At 33.2% G+C, this 22,452-nt stretch overlaps 2 protein-coding genes across 3 annotated transcripts in view; one reads left to right on the top strand and one right to left on the bottom strand.

Moving 5' to 3' along the window:
• Positions 1-4,889, bottom strand: part of LOC135846349 (glycerol-3-phosphate acyltransferase 4-like) — a 42,555-nt gene extending 37,666 nt beyond the window's left edge. Inside the window, exons 1-2 of the mRNA XM_065365389.1 lie at positions 4,555-4,889; positions 180-389 (exon numbers count right to left, since the gene is read on the bottom strand). Of these exons, the coding sequence (XP_065221461.1) occupies positions 180-389; positions 4,555-4,716 (372 nt within the window). The 5' untranslated portion in view covers positions 4,717-4,889. The remainder of the gene's footprint in view (positions 1-179; positions 390-4,554) is intronic.
• The window catches only part of LOC135846356 (histone lysine acetyltransferase CREBBP-like), a 34,866-nt gene that overhangs the window by 5,169 nt on the left and 7,245 nt on the right, over positions 1-22,452 (top strand). Inside the window, exons 1-3 of one of the 2 annotated variants that reach the window (XM_065365410.1) lie at positions 289-414; positions 5,457-5,598; positions 10,099-22,420. The gene's annotated coding sequence lies outside the window, so the exon portion shown is untranslated. Of the gene's footprint in view, positions 1-288; positions 415-5,456; positions 5,599-10,098; positions 22,421-22,452 lie in introns of those variants that run through there. The other variant, XM_065365401.1, reaches the window with a different exon arrangement.

The following is a 22,452-nucleotide window of genomic DNA, read 5'->3' as shown; positions in this document are numbered from 1 at the left end:
CTATATTGTCATATGCCACAGACTACTCGGAATTCTACAAGGCTTTCAACGATTCATATTATTACTCGTACATCGTACATACATCGTACATTCAGTATAATCGGTGATCGTAGTATGTTCAACGTTGACATATGTAGTGCGGTTTTTTGAAATGGGTGTGTAGTGTGTACTTTACTTACGTCGAGGTCCAATTCGTGTTGCAATTCTGGCAGCAATATAATGTCTCTTTGTATGGCCGAAGAAAAGCGCGGGATTTTTCCATTCTGTAAAATTGTCGCCGAGTACATCTTGCTGTCCACTTCGGGGGATATGATGGGGCCGCATTCGATGGCCTGATCTTCGTCATCTTCGATATCCGGTACTATTTTTTTCCTGGACTGGTCGATATACTGAAAGATGAGAAAAGTTATCTGAGTGAGAACACACTTTTGTCTTTTTTTAAAATACATTTATGTAGATTGTAGAACGTTAATTGAAATATGTGTAAATGGAATACGCCTTTCTATATTTTCCCTCTTCTTAGAAAAATTAAATAATGGGTGATGATGATGACGCTGATGACTGATGTTTCTGAAAAGGCAACTATGCTATGTAATACATGTGGAGAGTGTATGTGGTCACTATTTCTAGAAAAGAATGTAATCATGTGGCTTGTGATCTCGTATCGAGTCACGAGTGACGAGTGACATGTTTTTGAAGATATAGAACACAAATATGATTCGACCGGTTCCAAAACCCTTGGTAGCCCCCTCCCACTTGTCCTCAAATTTCAAAATATTTGAAATATTCGCGAAATTTTCCCATCAACCTTGATAGAAAACGTTGTAATTGAATTGAAGCATTGTTGCATTCTGTAGTGGTGACTCACGTGCATTTATTTTGAATTATACATATTTTATACAATTTTTTTAAACGTTTTTAAAGTTTTTTTTTTCATTTTTTGCCAAAAATTTCAACTCAATTTGATAGCTCGCGTGATACTTTTTTTCGAGATTTCAAAAATCGTCACCGATTTCCCGCTAAAAATTCGTTTAAAATGCTCTTTTAAACAGCACTTTCGTCGAAATATTCGAATTTCTCGCGATATTTCAGCTCATTTGATAGGTTGCGCGTGACATCTGTTCGTAAAACCCCAAAAACCAAGACCAATTTTGGGCTCGAAATTGTTCGAAATGTTCAAAAATTATTTTGATAGAAATATTCGAATCTCCGGAGAAATTTCCACTAATCGTGATAGGTCGCATAAAACGCTTTCAAAATGCCCAAAAATCAAGGCTCATTTTCGGGTCAAAATTTTTCAAAAATGTTCAAATAACATTTTATGTAATTGAAAATATTTGCCCTATTTTGATGGGTCGCATTGCACCTGTTTCAAGAACCACTGAAAATCGTGACTCAAGTTCCTGCTAAAAATTCTTCAAAAATGCTCGAATAACATTTTGATTGAAATAATTGCTATTCTTGGGAAATTTCAACCTTTTTTAGCACCTGGTTCAAAAACCCAAAAAATCATGATTTTTCCAGCTCAAAATTCTTCAAAAATGCTGAAAAAACATTTTGATTGAAATATTTGCAAATTCTAGCGAAATGTCAACATACTTTGATGTGTCCCATTAGACCTGTTTCGAAAACCCTAAAAATCGCGATCAATTTCCACCTAAAAATTATTCAAAAACACTCAAAAAACATTTTTGTCGAAATACATATTCGAATTTCTCGCAAAATTTCAACCCATTTTAAAATAATTCGCATTGAACTGTTTCAAAAATTGCAAAAATCATGAACAATTTCGTTCCAGCCCAAAATTCTTTATTAAAAAAATGGCCAAAAAACTTTTTTCGTTAATCTTCGCGAAATGTTAACTTACTTTGATAGGTCGCCCTAAAAATCGCGATCAATTTCCAGCTGAAAATTGTTCCAAAATGCTCAAAAAGAATTTTCGTTGAAATATTCGAATTTCTTGAAAAATTTCAACCCGTTTTGATGGGTCGCATGAAACCCTTTCAAAAATCCGAAAAATCATGACCAATTTCCAGCTTGAAGTTCTTCAAAAATGCTCAAAAAACCTTTTGATTAACTCGCGAATTTTTAATATACTTTGATAGGACGCATTACCCCTGTTTCGAATACCCCAAAAATCGTGGTGACCAATTTCCAGCTCAAAATGATTCCAAAATTCTCAAAAGTCATTTTCATCGGAATATTCGAATTTCTCGCGAAATTTCAACCAATTTTGATGGGTCGCATAAAAGTCTTTCAAAAACTCAGAAAATCATGACCAATTTCCCAACTCAAAATTCTTAAAAAATGGCCAAAAAAAACATTTCGATTGGAATATTTGTAATTATCGCGAATTTTTAACCTATTTTGATGGGTTGCAGTATGCCTGTTTTGAAAACCCGAAAAATCGCAACCGATCGCTCCACAAAATCGCTCAAAATTATTCCAAAATGCTCAAAAAATATTTTCGTCGAAATATTCGAAATTCTTGCAAAATTTCAACCTATTTTGATGGGTCGCATAAAACTCTTTCTAAAATTCCAAAAATCATGAGTCATGACCCATTCCAGCTCAGAATTCTTCAAAAATGCTCAAAAAACATTTTGATTAAAATATTCGTAACTATCCCAAAATTTTAACCCATTTTGGTGGGTCGCATTACCCCTGTTTCTAAAACCCCAAAAGTCGTAGTGACCAATTTCCAGCTTAAAAAAGTATTTTCGCCGAAATATTAGAATTTCTTGCAAAATTTCGACCCGTTTTGATGGGTCGCATAAAACTATTTCAAAAATGCTCAAACAACATGACCAATTTCCAGCTCAAAATTATTCAAAAATGTTCAAAATACATTTTTATTGAAATATTTGTAATTCTAGCGAAATTTTAACCTACTTTGATGGGTCGCATCACACTAGTTTCGAAAAGACGAAAACCCAAGAAATCGCGATCAATTTCCAGCTCAAAATTATTCCAAATTACTCAAGTAGAAATTTCGTCAAAATTTTTGAATTTCTCGCAAAATTTCAACTCATTTTGATGAATTGCATGAAACTCTTTCAAAAATCCCAAAAATCGTGACCAATTTTCAGCTCAAAATTTTTCAAAAATGCTCAAAAAACATTTTGATTCAAATATTTGTAATTCTCGCAAAATTTTAACCTATTTTGATGGGTCGCATGACACCTGTTTCAAAAATCCCAAAAATCGTGACCAATTTCCAGCTCAAAATTATTCCAAAATCTTCAAAAAGCATTTTCGTCGAAATATTCGAATTTCTCGAGAAATTTCAACCCATTTTCATAAGTCGCGTAGCATCATTCTGAAAATCCCCAAAAATCGTTATCCTATTTTTGGTTCAAAATTCTTCAAAAGTGCTCAACATTCTTGCAAAATTCTCGCGATATTTGACCCATTTTGGTACTTTCGAATAATTCTACATACAATAGCTGTTCATTCTACTCAAAAAAAAAGGGGGGGTACTTCAAAATTGGACTGAGCCCAATTGTGTGAGCTGTTTTTTTCGAACTTTGGTTCAATGAGCGTGGAATGAACGAAATTTATTCCATGAATATGAACTTTTTTGGACTTTTCAATTAATTACTCTTGAGAGACATTTAGAGCCCCAATATGCAACTGATTTTCTGCAAATTGGATAATCTAGGTTTTTAATGGCGTTGCCGGGTTGGCTCATCCATACCCCTCCTCCCACACCCTCCCAGCCCTTTTTAATAATTTTTGGGTCACTATTCCCGATTAAAAAGTGGGACATGTGACACATCGAATGACATGTTTTTGAAGGCGCGAAACACGAATGTGACATTGATTTTTTGATTTATCCAGCTCCAAGGCCCCCAGCAACCCCCCCCCCTCATCCTCACTTCCAAACATCATTTCCAAAAGATGATACGAGACGTGTGATATATCGAGTAATAGGTTTTCGAATACGCAAAAAAAAATCTGCGCGATTTTTCAATACCAAAGTTGAAAGTTAATCACCTCTAGGATGACTAACGAGGTCTAAATTCGCTACTTGATAATTAGGTTACAATACTTAATACTTTCGATTACACATATTGTAGCTATTCTTCATACTATGCGGGTTCTGGGTTCACCTTTGATTTGAAATAAATTACCGAACGATAAGCGTCCAATTATTTAAAAACTGGCACGTGATTCGAGTGAAATAAGCGTTGATATGCACGTTGAACGTTTAAAGACCGCGCCAAGTTGTACCTCTACCTATACGTGTTATCGATAAATGACACGCGAATGCAAAGGATAAAAAACTCGTCGTCGTGTGAAATGAACCTTAAATTTCCAAATTCGAGTACTTTTGAAGTTTTGAAAGCCTTTTTTGGATTTTTATTATCATGAAATATTTTCATTGAAAAAAGAAAACACCTTTTTATAGTCAAGTGATCAGCAATGATAATGAACGTGAATCAGGAAGATTAGATGACCCCCCCCCCCCTCAATCCTCCTATTCTTTCGAATTTCGCAGATAATGGGTTGGAAATTATTGATGGAAGAAATCAAAATTTATAGAGTACATACCTTGAATATTTGAGACATGACAACAACGATTCCTCGATGCACTCCTAAATGAACTTTGAATATCGATAGGATCACGATTAGTAGGAAATACCACCAGTACAAATACAGGTACCATCTTAGAAGCACGTATAAGTATCCTAAAAATTCCCAAAACGTGATCATTTTTTTTCTTCTTATAAAGTTTCAAATTCAAATTCGAGTTTCAAGTTTCACTATCAAGTTGAGTTATCGTATACTATACAACTAAACACAAAAGTAACACTCATCACGTCTTCGTCCTATAAGTATAACTTGGCGATCGAATCGTAAAACCATAACTGATACGATTCTCTCCCGAGAGGCGAATCTCTCCCGTAGGAGATAAATTAATTCGTCATTTCGTCTTATCGCCCTTGAAATTCGTTAATGCAACGATTCTCTCTCCGTAGTACGTACGTACTGCTCATTAATTTTAAGACTTTTTCTTCTCTTTTTTTTCTTTTTCAAAACTTAACGACTCGTTTGCTAGTATCGGGAGTCCAAAGAACGCTACTTGTACGTACTACGTAGGTAGTATAGGAACTCGATGATGTAGTGTACGTATTTTCAGCGTAATTTGCATAACAAACGAGAGAGAAAAAAAAGTCAATCGTGTTTGCAAATACTTGGTACGTGTTATTTTGATCTTTTTATAAGTGGCATTATGTACTTTTCAAAGGTTATCGTATCGTGTATCGAGATTCGAGAAATTGGGTGACGTTTATTTGAGCGTGAAGTTGTTGTTTCGTACTACAAATAGAATTATTAGTTAAATGATTATTACATAGTTATACTCGTACGTGTCACGTGTGCAAAATACTTACTCGTAGTTTTATGGCGTTTTTGCTCGACTAATGTACTTGTTTTTGTTTAAATTTGTGCAGATAGTAAAGTAATGGTCAGTCGCGAAAATGAACCCAAAGAAGAGCAAAACGATGTCGATATCAAAAAACGAAATTGTATATTGCCAATCAACAACTGCTGCTGTTGCTGCTACAGGCTACTGCTTCCATCTCATCAATTCTGGTAAATATTTTGTTTCAGTAACACCTTCGCTTTTTTTTTCTTTAAATTTCGATTTACCATTGATAGTCCAATCATTTTAAACTGAAAGGGTGCAGTTATTCTTGTGATGAAATAGGGTGCAAAATACTCAATAATAAAATTTAAAAAAAAAATTAAAGTCGAGTCATTTTACACCAAATTGGCGGATTTTTGCACTAGGGGTCTTCGATTTTTTTTTCAAAATCAGATCATGTTTAGAGGTCATCAAATGACGACGGATGACGCAAACCGGACATTTTTTCGATTTTTTTTGGTAAAGCTGTGGAATTTCAAAGTTTTTCAAAATGGCCGAAAATGGACGTAATTTTTCAAAACGTACAAAAGTAGATCGAAATATCAGGCAAAACTTTATCACCTGTCAAAATTTCAAGTGCGAAAGTGCCTTTTTCGATTTTCGGTGAATTTTTGAAAATCTTCAGGCCAAAAATGAGGAAAAAATCAAAATTTTACCAAATTGACTAAGAAAGCTGAAATTTGAGATATACTCTGTTTTCGACACGCCAAATCGATTGGAAACTATTTCAACCTGTTTTGAGCAGTTCTGGAGCCTCCAGCAGATTTTTTAAACTTGAAATTTTATCGAATGCAGTGAAGTCGACTGCACGTAGATTTTAAGTAGTTTCGAAGCCTCCGGTAACTTTTTGGAAATAATTACTGGAGCCTCCAGCAGATTTTTCAATGCTCAAAACGTCAATAAAATTTTACCAAACAGAGCTGGAAATCAAAAATGTACTATCAAGTCGACTGCAGATCGGTTCAAGTGATTTTGGAGCCTCCAATGACTTTTTGAAAATTCCTGGAGGTTCCAGCAGATTTTTGAAACCTGAAATCTCCTACAAATTTCATCGAATTAAGTAAGAAAACTGAAATTTACTCGGCAAACTAATTTCGATACGCTAAGAAGTCGACGCGGATAGATTTAAGGAAATTTTGGAGCCTCCAGCAACTTTTTGAGAATTCTGGAGCCTCCAGTAGATTTTTGATACTTCAAATTTGCGTAAAAATTCCGTCAAATGCAGTGAAGTCGACTGCAAGTAGATTTCAAGTCGTTTTGGAGCCTCCATTGACTTTTTGAAAATTACTGGAGCCTCCAGCAGATTTTTCAATACTCTAAATAACTATAAAATTCTACCAAACAGAACTGGAAATCCAAAATTTACTCTTAATTTCAACTTCAACACGCTATCAAGTCGACTGCAGGTGAGTTCGAGTCATTTTGGAGCCTCCAGCAACTTTCAGAAAATTCTGGAGACTCCAAATGGAGTTGGAAAGCCGAAATTCATTCTGTAAACTAATTTCAATACACTATGTAGTCGACTGCAGGTAGATTTCAAGTCTTTTCGAAGACTCCAGTAACTTTTAGAAGATTACTGGAGCCTCCAGCAGATTTTTCGATGCTCGAAATGTCCATAAAATTTTACCAAACAGAGCTGGAAATCGAAAATTTACTGTCAAGTCGACTGCAGATGAGTTCAAGTGATTTGGGAGCCTCCAATGACTTTTTGGAGATTCCTGGAGCCTTCAGCCCAAATTGGTTGGAAACTGTTTCAACTTGTTTTGAGCAGTTCTGGAGCCTCCAGCAGATTTTTTCAACTTGAAATTTCATCAAATGCTGTGAAGTCGACTGCACGTAGATTTTAAATCGTTTCGAAGACTCCAGCAACTTTTTGGAAATCACTGGAGCCTCCAGCAGATTTTTCAATGCTCAAAATGTCCATAAAATTTTACCAAACAGACCTAGAAATCAAAAATATACTATCAAGTCGATTGCAGATGGGTTCAAGTGATTTTGGAGCCCCCAGTGACTTTTTGAAAATTACTGGAGCCTCCAGCAGAATTTTCAATGCTCTAAATAACCATAAAATTCTACCAAACAGAACTGGAAATCCAAAACTCACTCTTCATTTCAACTTCAACACGCTATCAAGTCGACTGCAGGCGAGTTCGAGTCATTTTGGAGCCTCCAGCAACTTTCAGAAAATGCTGGAGACTCCATATGGAGTTGGAAAGCCGAAATTCATTCTGTAAACTAATTTCAATACACTATGTAGTTGACTGCAGGTAGATTTAAAGTCTTTTTGGAGGCTACAGCAACTTTTTGGAAATCACTGGAGCCTCCAGCAGATTTTTCGATGCTCGAAATGAAATCGAAAATTTACTATCAAGTCGACTGCAGATGAGTTCAAGTGATTTTGGAGCCTCCAATGAGTTTTTGAAAATTTCTGGAGCCTCCAGCAGATTTTTGAAACCTGAAATCTCCTACGAATTTCATCGAATTGAGTAAGAAAACTGAAAATTTCAGATGCAAATTGTTCCGCCTGTACATAGAACTTTGAAGTTTTTTTCAAATTGTAGTACATTGAGAGGGTAATCGTCAAATGATGAAAAAATCAGTGTTGCCACTTTCAAAAACCTGTAAAAATCGATTTAAAAACATAATTATGACTTGAACTCACCTGCAGTCGACTTGATAGCGTGTTGAAGTTAGAATGAAGAGTAAATTTTGGATTTCCAGTTCTGTTTGGTAGAATTTTATGGTTATTTAGAGCATTGAAAAATCCTGCTGGAGGCTCCAGTAATTTTCAAAAAGTCACTGGAGGCTCCAAAACGACTTGAAATCTACTTGCAGTCGACTTCACACTGCATTTGATGAAATTTTATCAATGCAAATTTGAAGTTTCAGAAATCTACTGGAGGCTCAAGAATTCTCAAAAAGTTGCTGGAGGCTCCAAAATTTCCTTAAATCTATCCCCGTCGACTTCATAGCGTATCGAAATTAGTTTTCCGAGTAAATTTCAGTGTTCTTACTCAATTCGATGAAATTTGTTGGAGATTTCAGGTTTCAAAAATCTGCTGGAGCCTCCAGGAATTTTCAAAAAGTCATTGGAGGCTCCAAAATCACTTGAACCCATCTGCAGTCGACTTGATGGTAAATTTTCGATTTCCAGCTCTGTTATGGTAACATTGAATGGACATTTTGAGCATTGAAAAATCTGCTGGAGGCTCCAGAACTGCTCAAAACAGGTTAAAACAGTTTCCAATCGATTTGGCCTGTCGAAAATAGGGTATATCCCAAATGCCAGCTTTCTTGGTCAATTTGGTACAATTTTGATTTTTCTTCTCATTTTTGACCTGAATTTAATTTTCAAAAATTCACCAAAAATCAAAAAAGGCACTTAAGCACTTGAAATTTTGACAGGTGAAATTTTTGCCTAATCTTTCGATCTACCTTTGTACGGTTTAAAATATTTCGTCCAAGCCCTTTGTTGAAACCCAAAATCTGCGATTTTGGCTGACCTGTCGATCAAAATGGCCACCGTTTTGTGAATAAAGGGCCACTTTGTTTTTGAGGACAAGGGCTAGAAATGTCCCGTAGGACTCTCCCTTTAAGAAAAAGTTTGTCCCGGTGGCTCGACGTGGGTGGGGGGGGGGGTGCAATGAATCCTTATGCGGGCTCCCCAACTAACATAATATAATTAGGTACTTTGCTCTCATTTCTCAAAATTTTGGTCTCTATTTTTGTCAAATTTTTGGTCACTTTTTTGCTATTTTTCAGTCACTATAAAGTCAATAAAAAAAATTAAATAGTGGATTTCATGCATGTACTTCAAAACCAGTGAGAATCATGACTTGAAGTTTTGGCTCAAAATTCTTCAAAAGTGATGATGATTTTCTACAGAAATTTCAACTTGTTTTGGTAGATTGCTTCTTGACACATTGTTTGAAAATCCTGAAAATTTTGATTCAACTTTTAGCTTAAAAATCTTCGAAAATTCTCAAAACAACCAGCTCTGTTGAGATATTTGATTTTTTCTTGCATATTTTTAACTAAGTTTGATAGCAGTTTTCAAAACTTGCAAAAATCGTGCCCCAATTTCGGGCTCAAAATTCTTCAAAATTGCTCGGGTATGTCCGTAAAAGTATTTATTTTTTTTCGCAACATTTTCATTTTGATAGATTGAATGGCACTTTTCAAAAATCTTAAAGTTATGACCATGATCTAATCAATTTTAGGATCAGTGTCAGTACTCTTCAATAAGGTTCGGAAAACATTTTCGTATAAATATTTAATTCATTTTCATAAATTGCGTGACACTTTTCCGGAAATCCCAAAAATCATCGCTCAATTTTGGGCACAAAATTCTTCAAAAATGCTCAAAAAATATTCTCATTGAAATAGTACATATGTATATGTGACCCGCTCTGACAAAACCGACCATTTCGACAAAATTTAAAAAAATGTTTTTTTCTCAAAAATCTGATCTTTCAACCCTTAAAACTCATTTTAAACATCATTATTTTGGACACTTTTTTTTGTCGAAACGGTCGGTTTTGTCAGAGAGGGTCACATATATTATGAATTTCTCGCGAAATTATAATCCATTTTGACTGATTGCTCGATCACTGTTGAAACGTGACTTGACTCATAAATCAATCAATATTTGTTTATTTGTCCTTCAGACGCAGTTCACTACAGTACACTAATGAGCGATGTTGAATCAATACGTTGACACTTGTCTGCTGCTAACTAGTCTGGCGCCAGTATCCAATCCATATGACTCGAATTGACCATTGGTGATGTCCCAGTACAAGGGGAGAGGCCAAGAATGTTGAATAGGCCAGTCCAGCCACCATGTCCACTGCTCACTGCTAGCAATACGAGTATTGTTCCAGCTACCAGCAACTAGCCAGTTAGAAAAATCGGTGCTATCATTACAAGTACTTGTAATTGATCATTGATGATACCCCTGCACAGGCAGATGTCAAGAACATTGATTTGGCCAGTCCACTTCTGTATGTGCTGCAAGCTATACAAGTTTTTCTCGAGCTACTGCCAACCTGCCAATTAAAAAGATCAGTCCTGTTAATTTCAACATCAATACAAGATGAAGCTGCCATCAAAATGGAGCCACAGATGAAACAACAGTACATATTACCCACGAATCGTTGATTTGGCCAGTGCAGCTATCATATCCATTGCTGAAGCTACCAGCGACCAGCGTGTCAAAAAAGTATGTCACTAAGATGAAGCTGCCACTAAAATGGAGTCTCAGATGAAACGACAGAATTACGTATCCAGCCGAATATAAGTTTGTGATCAATTCAACTAAACATATTATTAACGTAAGTCAATTCAACCAAATATAAATCATTATTGTGAGTAAAGTACATAGTGTAATCATAGATATAGTAATATAAGTAGTAAGTAGTTGAAGATCACCAGAAAAAGAATTCTGCCAATAGAGACTAGGTTTCAAAATGTTGATAGTTGAAAAATCTGAAGGTTTGAAATTACAAGCAGTTTGTAACCAAATACCCCAACACTCTGTCCAAGTTAAATGGTAATTTTCTAGGTTTTCCATAATACTCGGATCATGAGATAATCGAAAAGGGCCGTCTCTAGCTTCCACCATTATATCAAGTTATTTTTTAAAATGAGTTATTGATTTACATTCAACCACATATTTACCCATATAAACTGAAATTTTGATCACACTGACAGTATGAGTGACCTCAAACAGGGAAAATCTGTTTGATTTCTTTATTCAAATGTTGAGTGTTAGCAAAGCAAGACAAGCATTTGGACACTGTTAAATTTTCATTTTTTCCACCACACAAATCACTGAGTAAAGTAATGAGTGTGATTTATTAGCATGACAGAAACAGGCATTTTCACAACAAAAATAGGGCATTTTAATGACAAAAAATGATATTGCATGGGAAACGAATCATTTCATAATAAAATACTCCTTGATGAAACGAAAATCAAAATAAATGATAATTTACCTTCAGATTAGATTCCCTATACTAAAATTCATATTGTTAGCGGTACCATTATCGACATTATTTTTCTTCTACTGCCGCTGCATTCTGCGGAGTTTTGTCACTTTTCTCTTCAATCAATATTCTGTTGTCTTTGAGCGTTTTTTTGAAGTAATCAAAGTGGTATAACAGTTTACGGTGAGGGTAAACTTTTCCATCTGTTCCATTTTGTTTATATGGCACATACTTAGTAGGTGCATTCTCCTTCAGTGGAGAAAAGGGAAACTATTTCTTTTGCCAAAAATATAAAATGAATTTTCAAGATTCTACTAAATAAGAATAATTATTAACATGAGTAATGAAAAATTAGAACAGAATAACTTCAAATTTGTATTTCCTTCCTAAAAGCTTTGAAGATTTCAAATTCCTGACTAATTATCAAATGTATCAGGTTCTTCTGAGCAATATCCTCCAACATCTTATGATGACTATAGCCGCAACGAATTATTTTCCCATGCTTGGTGGTGTGTACATTTTATTTCTTTTATGTCGCGCTGTTTTCCATACATGGGATTTGGTCGCCCTCCAATTCTGAGTAGCATTTTAATCTAAAAAATAATAATTAATATGAATATGATATAACCCAAAATCAAATAACACATAATGCACATAAAATATAAAAAATTGAAAGACACACAAATACCCTATAACTAGAACAAATTTGCAGCTTAGTTACAAGATAACATGATAAAACCAAATAACAAACTGTAAGTACATAAAAAATATAAAGATTGAAAGACAGAGAAAGAACCTAAAACTATAACATTATAAGGTAATCATAACAAGAGTAGATAAACATAGTAAACAAAATTCATTTCAAGGAACAGGGAAACATCTCTGTGACTTACACTATAAATTGATTTGCTTGCAGATTTTAGAAACATCTGTGATATAGTCATTTTATATCAGATCCTTCTTGGAATATTTTTTTCTTTAACTCTGATTAAAGTGTCTACTTAAGTACTTATCCAGTTGGTATCTGTTTTCTAATAATGTTTTAATATCCGCATATTTATAAATCTTCTTTACATCTTTGAGATGTTTAAATAGGTGGTATGGCAGGTATGTGAACATGTACATGTCTGTATGATTCCAATTTTTTTAGACTTGCTGCCAACTTAAATTGTCAAAAATAAATTTTTTTCTTACCAAAGAAAGTTTTAATTTTGCAGGTTGATAATTGAAAACTTTTGCAAATGATTTACAGATCCGACATTTCAGGCAACAACACCACCGGCACACTCGAGTAACATAGGGGGCGACACCATTTTTTTGGAAAATGATTTTAATTTTGTAATTTTTCGATAAAAGCAGACACAACTAAGTACACGCAAACAATAACTATAATATTGAGTAATATATGTTCGCACCATCACATACATGGAATTTGTATAGATAGATACTTTTTTTCCATTTGGGTTATAAAACTTTACCACAATAACAGATAATATTGTATTGATTATCTCACACTGTATGGGAAAAAAAAACATTTCCTTTTTTTTGTGATAAAACAAAGGGAGTGTTATGTTCTCAAAATAAATTGGTCTAAAATGAGTTAAGCTCTTTATTAGAATTATTTATAATTATTAAATTTTACCTTAATTAATTTATATTGGACATATTACACTAGCGATACAACAAATTAATTAAATAAAATTCAAATTGATTTAAAGAAATTTACGTGAATAAAAATACAAAATCCGCACAACACCAAATAAAAAATTCAGAGGGAAATTACATTAAATTAAATTAGAAATTCACAAAATTACGTAAAATTACGTGAATGAAATTCAGAATTAGCGCCGAAAATTATTATAGAAAAATTCTCACTTGTAAATATAATAAAAGAATTAATATTGAATTTAAAAAAATTAGAAACTTAGAAAAATGAGAGAAATTCGGAAGAGATGTTAAGTTTCACCACCACTATACATATAACTGTATGTACGAAAATGAATAAGCTCGGAGAGCTTTTCTTAAAACAACTATTTATGGACAAAGGTTACATGAGAACTGTCATCGGACAATTTCTCTAGTTATGATTTTAAGTGAAGGCTCTCTTCACTCTTCAATTATAGATGGTGACATTATCTTCCTCTTTCCCCGGATCATAATTTAAAAATGCATCCGAAGGGTAAACAGAGAAGAAAAAGACAGAGGTGAAAGGAGAGAAGAAAAAGGCAGAAGAGAGAAGAAAAGGTTAAATCAAAACAGCATTTTATTGCCTATAAAATAGACTTGATTTAACTTGAAAAGAAGGAAAAATCTAACGTATAGGAAAAACAGTGGTTAATATGAAGATTGACAGGGAGATAAAGATATGGGATATGCTTGTCATATCTATATTTATAACAAGAGTCAAGAAGGGGATAATACGCTGTACCAATCAATAAAATTGCGCTAAATGCAATGTATATGCAACTTAATCAACTTACATAGTTGGTAGTTGCTGGCAACTTAACACCTCCCCCCTAGGGAAAATTTTTTTATGGAAATAAAAATTTTTGAAAATGTAAAAATTTTCAAAATTTAACAAAAATTTACACTAAATTTGATAAATTTTCTAAAAAGGTTTGTAAAATTTCCTAAGAAAATAAAAGTTTTGAGAAGAAAGAAAGTTAAAGATTATGACTATATAGTAGATATAAATACCTAATAATAATAGATGAAATTTTGTCTAATAATAGTTATTGTCTTCAGCATAATAATATAGTAAAGATGTATGCATAAAATTATAAAATAGTTAGATAATAATTTTAAGAGACTAGAAATGAGACTAGAAATGATTTAAGAGATTAGAACAAGTTCTTCCATGCAATCCTCGCCCGCCTGGACAGTGCGGATTGTTGCATAACCTATCAGGGATCGAATCGCAGCTTCCTCCTGCTGGATAACAAATTACAGATGGGCTCGGCTGGGGCGTGTTTAACGTGCTTTCCGGAATCATTAAACCTAGCTCGTCTAAAACATCTTGTATATTAATTGGGCTGCCTGGGTGTCCCTGCATGGACACCGACAAGAACTCTGAAGAAACGGAACTTGCCAGGGACGTCACCCTGTGGTGCACCGTGACTGTTGGAACAGCACTAGGAGTGTGAGAATGTTTTTTTTCCTTTCTAAAATTATGAGAAATCAGTCTTTCGTCAAAAACTACTCACTCACTCACTCACTCACTCACTCACTCAATCACTCACTCAAATTCATAATCAAAATGAGAATCATTTGAGGGAAAAAACACCTATACTCATTCACTCACAGATCAATTGCTGTAAAAAATGTTTCAAAATACCTAAGTACTTTTTTTTTTGAGCAATAATATCAAACACAGATTGATTCGAAGTAAAAATATGCAACAGCATACACTCGTAACAACCAACAACATGCAGCAGCTGACACGATTCCACGTAGGTACTTACCAAAAAAAGAAATACGTGAAACAAAATTTCTCTGTACCAAACCCCCTGCCCCTGGCACCCTGCACCAATGATGAGGAAAATACACTCATAACAACCAACAACAACAACGACGACAAATTTAAAAATCTTTACCTACTTTAAAAATATATATCTGAGATTATTTCAACGAGAGAATTATTCACTTATCATTCACATAGCCGTGGAGCGGAGGCCACGACCTACAAAATACACTCGCCACCACTGCTACAAACAACAACAACAACAACAACAATATACGACTGATAAAAAATATTGTGAAAAAATATCTTTCAAATTATGACGATTCGAAGTACAAAAAAATATGCAAATTTTGAGGTACCAACATGCTACAAAAATTCCCATTCATTCGACGCTTTAAAAAAAATATCCAAGAGTATTTCAATGAGAGAGAATTATTATTCTTATCATACACACAGGCCCGAGCCTACCTACTTACGATTCCATTCGATTCGCTTGTGAAAAAAACCTACCTACCTACCTACATTTGTCTAATTTGTCAAAATGTATCAACCATTAATTGTTTTGTAAATGATTCGATTTGTGATGAGTGAGTAAGGAGGGGGGGGGGCTACTTCAACTAATGATAATGTCAAACACATAAATATAGGTACTTTAAACAATTGTTAATTTTATAATGAACTACTACTATTTTTTTTTAAAAAAACACAAAACATAAAATTACATTTAGTATTAGACTTACAAATGGGTACAAGTTCTAGTACTAGCATTATTACTGCTGTACACTTTTGATAAATGATAACATTGCGTGGCTAAATATGTACAAAAAATAAGACTTGATCTTACCCATAGGGGTAGACAGTCAACTATGAAATTAATCCATTATAATATCTTCTAATTTATATGGTACCCTGAGCAAATGTCTTGCAATAGTTTTTCTGCATTGTCGTAGGTAGTATAAGGAACTGCGCCAAAAGTCATGATTTCCCAAAGTAATGTACCATATGAACACTTACCCACTGATATCTTACAAGGTAATGCATTCCCCTTTGTGGAATTGTAGTCCTTCTGTAAATGTGGTAAAACTAATTTCAGTTTTTCAATTAGATCATCCAATTTGATATTAATTGATTGATGGGTGTAATGGTAAATTACTATGTGTTTAACTGTTTAGGAGGTTCCGAATTTTCCAATTGATATTCCATATTTTTGACTTAGTACTCCAAGTGAGCATTTTTTACCATTTTTGCTAATACTGTTGGATAATTTTCCAATGTAGTTGTCATCAACAGACATCTGCATGATGACTATTGACACAATGCATTTGTCAATATCTCAATGACTAACAATGACCACTCCTACAGCCAATGTACTAAGTGAAATATTTTTAAATCTTACCTTTGTCAATTTTATTACAATTCATAGATATTATTACATAGTATTTAAACAGTGTAATGTACACTTTGGAGGAGGGAAATTATCACAAGGTGGAATTAAAATTGAAGAATATATGTCATTAATGTCATTTACATGGTAATGTATATACAAACAATCTTGCACAAAAATCAAGACAGGCTGCATCTATATAATCTGGGTGGACTATTGTAGATGTTAGCCTGACTAAACACATGTCACATTCAAATCTCATATTATAAGAATAATTGTCAGTGATAGGGTTCAATACCTGCGCCTTAATGTAACCATTTGCATTCTCTCATCATAACACCAGGTGTTAAGTGAATGTTCTTGTCGCATGTGTGTGAAACACTGTCAACATTCACTTTTGAACTTGCTCTCAACTGGTTGCAAAGGTAAGTAGTACTCACTAAGTACTCAGTATTCTTGAGCATCCATTATGATGGAATCATCATTCAGCCAGTACTTACACTACAGATAATTGCATCTTCAGAAAATCTTTGGGTTGAATGAGCGATCTCTCTCCATTGAATACAGCCATAATATCTTTGATAGATATTTCTGGTAACAAATTTACAATGATACTTTCCTCCTCTGTGATGTATCCATAACTTAAAATTTTTAAGGAGGTTTCATCGGAATCATCAAATTTTTATTTATTTCAGATGATTTATTTGAACAAATTAAAAAGTAATTAATTATCCTTACAAAAATATAAATCATTTATAATCAAATTATAAAAATCAAATAAAATAATAATGAAAGTACTCCCATAGTTGCATGAAGTTAGATTGTACCTAACTACAATCTTGTTCAATGAATACCCAAGGTCGATCAATGCTCTACACACTTAGTATTCTCTTATCTATGAGGACATCGGTGTTCTATCTAGTCCGTTTTTGATAAATTCACACTGTGTAAACATTTGTGTTCTTGGACAATTTTTTTGAAAATTTTGTTGAAATTTTCGTTGAAGGTTGCCAAGGGGGTGAAGTATAGAAAATTTTGATAAAATTTACATTTTTGTTGAAGGTCGCCAACAGGTTGAAAAGTAAGGGTATAACCTGTTATGAGTGGTATTTATGGGTTAATAAGGTGCCATACATAATGGGCGAGGGGGACTACCATTCACTGAACTCGAGTTATGGACATAGGTACTAGGTTAAACAATCTACCCACAAAGGCCGCGAATTGGTATATTCAATCCATAACTAAACGTTTATTTTAAAAAAATACTTCCTATATTTATTTTTTAATTTGATATTGGAAAAACAATAATAACACAACTTTGATAATGTAGATTTCCAATGTGATTTTTAAAAGCAGAAATGAATGACTGACAATAATTGACCTTCTTTTAGGAGTTAATATCAAAAAGTAGACAAACAAAATAATATGAGCCCACAATTTAAGTAACCACTGATTTTGTGTAATCAATTTTTACATTTTTGGGATGATATAAACAAGTCTTTCTGTCAAGTGCATCAAAATATTTTTTTGAAATTCCAGGCAGTAAGTTCATTGACCTACAATATTATCTTCTTAAAGTTGATAGAGCAGGTACGCATTTACCAAAAGCTTTTCTCAAGAATAGATACACCTATATTCTAGAAAAATGAATTACTTACTTTACGTTTATATTTAATCAACTTGAAGATCATTTTTTGTTTCTATACGGATAGGGATCAAATTTACAATTTTTCACTGTAATATTCTCTGACAACTTTACAAAAACACCAATTAGATCTTTGTTAAACTGTAATGTACACCGACTCAGCTTAACAGATTCTGTCATTATATTACAATCTTCTATTATCACTTTTTTCAATTCAGATAACTGTAATAATTCGATCAATGAACCCACACCATTGCATGTTACATTACTTTTAACAATTCTCAACATCTCAATTTCATAATTTTGAATAAATTTCTTGAACTTTTGTAATCCAGAATCAGCACTAGTACCAGCACTACCACCACCACTAACTTTTGAAACTTTTTTATTTACTAAAACTTCCAAAATATTGAATCCAAAATCTTTAAAATACTGTCCTTTAATGTGATACAAATGTTTCCCCACCTCCAGATGAATAGAGTTGAGGGGAAATTCCAGGCTGTATTGTACTACTTTAACCTGATAAAAATATCTACACATTAATATGAAATGTTGCCACTGTGTTGGTAGCCATAGAGTATTATTCATAGTAAATTTATAAAACTTATAAATTTTGGCAATAATAAACAACACAACTCTATTAAAGAGGGCAAACATCACTTTGTTATCTTCAGCTGCTTCTAGGTACTCATTTGCTATTTCATTCAACACTTCCATCTGGGTCGTTGATGGTAATGGGAGTCTAGCTGTAGGTAAGGTTTTCTGACGCAAATATGTTTTTGTTGATGGTTTTTCTCATCATATTAGTCACTTTCTGTTTGAGTGATGAAGCTGTTCTATAAAAATTTTGTATTGGATCCAAATTGAAGTCCGATTCAATTAGCTCCCATGTTTCTTCGGCGACCCTTACAAAGGTACATAGTATTCACTGATTTCACAGTATTCTTTAGCATCCATATGATGGAATCATCATTCAGCCAGTACCTTATGGATAATTGAGTCTTCAAATAATCTTTTGGTTAAATGAGTGATCTCTCCCCATTAAATACAGCTATAATATCTTCGATAGACATTTCTGGTAACAAATTTACAATGATACTTTCCTCCTCTGTGATGTAAACACAATTTATGGATTTAGAAAAAAAAGTACTGGAAATTTTCCGACTCATTTTTGATTTCTGTTGGCAAAACTCTAGGTTCATGTTCGAAAAATGTTTGCAAAATATATTTATAAATATCTTCAAAAATATAAGAAAATCTACAAAGTTATGTGACAATGCTGAGGAAAAAACCACTTACAAGTAATATTGGAATAATTAAAACTTCAGAAAGATTAAATACAAAATCTACCTCGTTTAATGTGATACAAATGTTTCCCCTCCACCAGATGAATGGTGTCGAGGGGAAATTCTAGGCCATAATGTTCTACTTTAACCTGATGAAAATATCTACATGTCAATTAAAAATTAACAATTATCTCTCTTGTGTTTAAAATTTCCAAATATTTCCAAGTTCAATTCCAGTGACAGATTTTGGATGGTGTACTGATTCTGAAAAAACTAAATAAAAAAGTTTTTCTTTTTAAAAAATACATTCCTTTGAAGAGTTTATTTTTGAAACAAGAGGTAGGTACTACCTACTATGTACAAACATTTTTACCTTTTGTTTTTTTTACATCCCCTACATCTAGAAACTCCTCCCCAATTTGTTTTTTTTCAACTCCAAGATAATTAATGAAATATTAATTCAGTTCATTTTAATTCACTTTCACTGTTATTTTCACAAAAAATTATCAAAAAAATTGATACCTATTTCTTTTCTACTAGGTACTAAATAAACATAAAAACATTTTTCCTTTTTGTTTTTTGCATCCTCTACAGCTAGAAGCTCCCCAATTCCTTTTTGGTTTGACTCATTGCCATTGCTCTATAAATAATTGATGAAAAAATTGATTCAGTATATTTTTTCACTTACAACTTATCATTGGAATGTTTTCTTTTTTTAAAAAAAACGACTAAATGATTAAAAATGAGCTTACTTACCAAACTTCAGGTGTTTAGTGAACATTCTCGTCGCATGTGTGTGAAAAACTGGCATCTGGCAACGTACACTTTTGAACTTGTTCTCCACTGGTTGCAAAGGTACATAGTACTTGCTGATTACACAGTATTCTTGAGCATCCATTATGATGGAATCATCATTCAGCCAGTACCTTATGGGGTTATAAAATCTTTAACACAATTATTAAAATCAAAAAAAGAATTGATATGAATAGACAAACTGAAACTTGATAATAATACATATTAGTGCAGATGTAGCCAGCCAGAGATCTGGCGGGTAGCCATAGCTGACTTTCCTCATAAGAAGGTCCATATTTTATAATATTCATTTTGATATCAACATAATTTTGATATGTAAATGGAAAATATGATTTAAACTTTGGGATGTACAGCAATGTGATTCACATTGACCATCCCTGCTTTGAAACAGATTTTGATGGTCTCTGTCAAATCTTTCTAAAACATAGATCAAAAATGAAAAAATTTACAAAATGTGACCCGAAAATGGTCAAATGAAACCAAATTTGAAAACTAATAAGTGAACCAACAGAAACATTTCATTTTAATTAGTGAAAATATTCACAAAATCAAAAGTTTACATAAGCAAGTTCAGTAAACTCAAAATAGAGTCAATACGCCGCTGAGAACGTTTCAACTTTACTCATACAGTATTTAAAAGCAAATGAATGCTTTAGATTACCTAACAAAGAAGCTGAAAAAAACAAACCAAAAGCGGGTCTAAAAATGATCAAAATAATAGCTAAATATTACATATTCATTAAATGTCTCTCTTATAAAGACACAGCCATATATTCGTAGCAAACATGAAAATGATTTTAAAACTAAATTTTAATTTTCTAACTTGACAAAATGAAACAAAACAAAACAATATTGTTAAAAAGAATATACTGAATGAAAATTTTTTAGATAGAAAAATGATAATTTTTTTTGCTCACATGCATTAAACAGTAGTGGTAATTAAAGTACCAACAACTAGTCGAGGAACAGGGGCTATTGAAGCCCAAAGCATATTCCACATACATCAGTGTGGTTGGCTCTGTTGCACATTTCTAACATGCGGATGCTGAGTTTGCTGAATAGGAGCTGGAATGCTATTTTGTTGCTGCCCTTGGCCTTGTGAAGATTGAGACATTCTATGCAACAAGTCTTTCCTGACCTCATTAACTGTTTCTAGGCAGAATGCAGGGTTAAATTTGTACAGATTTTCGACAGAAAGTTTAAAATTAATAATTGATGCATGTAATCTATCCAGAAACACAAAACTGCCTGTTTTGTTGTTAGTGGCCACATCACTTTGGGGTCATTATGAGTCAAAAACCCAATTGAACCCCGCCCCCCCTCAGGTTTCAAATATGAATGCCTTAGTGGAAAACTACTGGGATCTATTGTCCCAAATTCTTCTAAAGGATGAAGACTAAGATGTGAATTTAAAAGGGTCACACATTCATTATGATACCATTTCAATACAGTAACATTTTTTTAATTGTCAGTTTTATAGTTATAGGCTCCTTGCTTTCTCTTTTTTAAAACTTTATCTGTTTGGAAAGACAATTCCTCAACTTATTCTCCATTATTTTTCCTGTTGAGAAAATACTGTGTATTTTTCACAAATACTTACACCAATTCATTTATTCGGGTTAATTTGGCAGTTTTGTCTTTGTACAGTTGAAACATTTGGGCATTACGTCTTGTGGATTTATGTAATATGTATTTTTGGTCAACATGATGCAATCAATACAGAAATGATGTGCTATCTTCATAATAAAAATAAAAATCTGGTGATCTTCTGTCTATTCTATATGTATGACACATTTGGGGAAAAATATTTTCTGTACCTAGTTGAACTATTAAGATGTAATTTTTCAAAATAACTTTAGAATATTATTGTGTGTGGATTTACTTTCATATATTTTATGGCTTGTGTACCTATATATAGTATACTGTATGTGAAGTTGAAAATGTAAAACTTTGATCATTTCATCAATAAAGGATATACATGTGAAACAATATCTTTATTTCTAAATTTTTAAATTTAGCTTTTGATACCTTTCATCATTTTATAACGTTTTAGGTGGCCTTTTTCAAAGTGAATATTCCAACAGAGAAAATGATATTACTCCACTTTTCATGCAGGTCTCTTGTCCATTAAAGCATTGCCAAGTATTGATTTTCACCATATAAAATGTGGATTTAGCTAGGTTGGTTGCTGTCCCCTTGACTTTCTTAATATGGATCTCATCTTTGGAACTGACATCTTTATCAAGAATGGTTGAAAAATGTGTAGGTGAAAATCTTGAGTGGTTCAATAACCAAGAATTTCGCTGCACCCATTTCCTATTTCTGAAGAGCCTAATGATTACAATATTATGAATCATTTGACTCAAATTACACGGTTTTATATTAATGAAGGAGAAGAGACTACTCGATACATTGTGGTAAGTGTAAATGTTTATTTCACTGCTTCTAT

Source organism: Planococcus citri, chromosome 1, assembly GCF_950023065.1.
Source record: "Planococcus citri chromosome 1, ihPlaCitr1.1, whole genome shotgun sequence".
Lineage (NCBI taxonomy): Eukaryota > Metazoa > Arthropoda > Insecta > Hemiptera > Pseudococcidae > Planococcus > Planococcus citri.
The sequence above is the reverse complement of the archived record's forward strand: the minus strand, read 5'-3'. Positions and strand labels throughout refer to the sequence as shown.